Raw genomic sequence first — 2,618 nt, forward strand, 5'->3', positions numbered from 1 at the left:
CCCCGGTGCTCCCAAACCCAACCAGCAATCCATAGACGCCGAGACCGCCGTGGACAACAAATTGAAGGCTCGAATGAAGGGTAAGTTCATGGGATAGTGCGAAATTGGTCTCAAGTGTAGGGCAGGCATTGCAAGTGCTCCGTTTATCTTTTTCTCGGTTCATCGCTCCGTTTCACCGAGCAGAACTCGCTGACGAAGACGGATCCGGGGGATTTCAAGCCATATGTCAAAAGATGAGCGAAGAATCGTGGGAAGGACTTCCGCCAAGTGGCGAGCTGTTTGCCAAGTAAGACCCTTGTGATGTTCATTGATAACCGAAAACGGATAGGGTGTCAAACCCGGGCATTTGGTCTTGATTATTTTCAGGCGATCAATGTTGGAAGAAGAATATAAGTTGAGCTATCCAGAAAAGCACTCCGAAGAGGTAATGAAGCACATATGAGATGATTTTGAATCTCTTTTGGCTGCGTTTCTCTATCCAAAAGCAATAGAAACTCTGACTCTTCCTCTTAGGTGTCTCCATGCCCCCATCCCATGGCATCTCTCCTGTACACAAATGCCAATCAATCTCCTATTCAAAATGACAAATGATATCTCACGACAATTAAAATCTACCATTAACGCAAGAAAAAACATCGCTGTAAGGAATCATTGCCATTGATCGAGGAAAGTTTTTACAGGCGCGGTTTCGTACAGACCTACTTGACATTAAGCGTTTGCCAACGCTAACGAACGCTGAATAAATTGTTATTCCAAATGCGCTCATATCATTTAACTTCGATCTGAAATTATCATTGGTACACAATGCAGAATTCAAGTTATTGTCTCCTTAATAGAAATGGGTCGTGCACTCCTAAAATTTTCAAATTAGTCAATTATGGTGTAATAAAGTCGATTTCAACTGACAGTTTGAAATCATGATTCTTTGAAAAAGGTGTTATATACTACAAGTTTTACAACAATGATTGCCTTTCGTGTGTGTTTAGGTATGTTATCCACCCTTTTCATCAAGAAACTAACTCGCTTTACATTTGTTTGATTTCCGTGTCATTTGCCTTCCAAACGTACCCCTAGATGAACCAACATCTATTTTGACGCAATTAACGGCTTGGAACGTATGTTGACCAATTAAGATTTGATCTGATATCAGATTCGTTATTCAACACCAATCTACAATTCCGACGAGGCCTAGCAATAATTTGAGGTTATACTGGATTCAAATGCTTTTTAAGGTCGAAGTTTTTCTGACAAGAGGCTTTGTTTTCAAAAGAATGCTTGACAAACAACAATACAGGAGTAGAAAGTAGCAAAGAATGTCTAATATCCTCTCATACGGGGCATTCATCGCTTTCACGATCAGAAATAAAATCTAACGTTAGTTCGTTCTTCCATAAAAAACGTTCGAATATCGGAGAGATTGAGAACAAGATCCAATATTGAATAACTTACAAAGGAATTGTATGGCTCGAGTTGCGACGTGATTAATGAATTTTGCCGCAACAAAAGGATTTTCATCTATGGGGACATCTCTTTAAAGTCAGATAGCTAAGAGGAATACCAATTGTTTACATTATTGTGTATTCAATCATTGAGAGACATGAAATGACTGGTGGTTAATTGCAGAGTGCCAAGAGTTTAAATACAAATGGATAGAAACTACCACGAGCACTGATGATGAAATGAGGAGTAACCAATTAATGGAAATGAATGAACGACTACAATATTACATTGTAGTAGACGTATTCCCGTCTAGTTCATAAAAGTATGTTTCAAGCAGGGCGTTAGTAGTTCCTCAGTAAAAGGAACGGATTACGGTTACAATTACACAGTGGTAAAACTACCCTTAAAAGTTTTGACGGAAATTCCCAAACACATCTTGGCATTTTTCTACTTCAAAAAATCACAGGGAACAATTTTGATTTTATTGCTTTATGGATATCTAGCCCATATAAAAAACTTAAATACCTAAAAACATTATAAAAACTAAAATTTTCAAAAACCTACTCAATATAATTTAGGAGCGCACTTATTTAGCTCTTGAAAATAAATTATGATATTATCTATTTCACCGCCACATGGGATTTCGTGGGCCTAATTTCATCGTTTTTAGCCCCAAAATGCCCCAGTCATATGTAACTTCAATTTCCCAAACAACTAATATCGACTTTCAATATCACAAAAGGAAAGATTGTTTTTCTTTTTCTTGCATAGTCTCACAATAGCTAAAAATGCTATATAATGTCACTTAAAACACAGTTAAAAGTGTAAACTTTGAAAATGTGTTTTACAATCATCATTAGTACACCTGGTTACGCATTTACTTGTATTCTGAAGACAATACATACAAAAAAACTGAATAAAAGTAGCTTCTTTAAGTCTTCATTGATATTCATGAAATTTGTTGTGACCGCCTAAGTAAATGTCCTTTGGACGATTCAAAAAAAAATATTTTCAAAAATTTGCTTTTTTGAGGGTTTTGTCAAAAATCGAATCTACCACCGACACTCCTATTTGTAGGTTCCGATATATATATTGTAAATGTTCCGTGTTTCCCGCCTTTTTCGCCTCTCTACCAGTTTCTCGAGAATGCTCACAATTATTCGTAAGGAGTAATAAAA

General features: G+C 36.9%; 1 protein-coding gene across 1 annotated transcript in view; it reads left to right on the forward strand.

Annotated features, from left to right (window-relative positions):
- The window catches only part of LOC131883453 (protein phosphatase 1A-like), a 2,244-nt gene extending 1,487 nt beyond the window's left edge, over positions 1-757 (forward strand). Inside the window, exons 4-7 of the mRNA XM_059230929.1 lie at positions 2-80; positions 184-286; positions 367-424; positions 514-757. Of these exons, the coding sequence (XP_059086912.1) occupies positions 2-80; positions 184-286; positions 367-424; positions 514-591 (318 nt within the window). The 3' untranslated portion in view covers positions 592-757. The remainder of the gene's footprint in view (position 1; positions 81-183; positions 287-366; positions 425-513) is intronic.
- The last annotated feature ends 1,861 nt before the right edge of the window (positions 758-2,618 follow it).

The sequence above is a fragment of the Tigriopus californicus genome, chromosome 7, assembly GCF_007210705.1.
Source record: "Tigriopus californicus strain San Diego chromosome 7, Tcal_SD_v2.1, whole genome shotgun sequence".
Lineage (NCBI taxonomy): Eukaryota > Metazoa > Arthropoda > Copepoda > Harpacticoida > Harpacticidae > Tigriopus > Tigriopus californicus.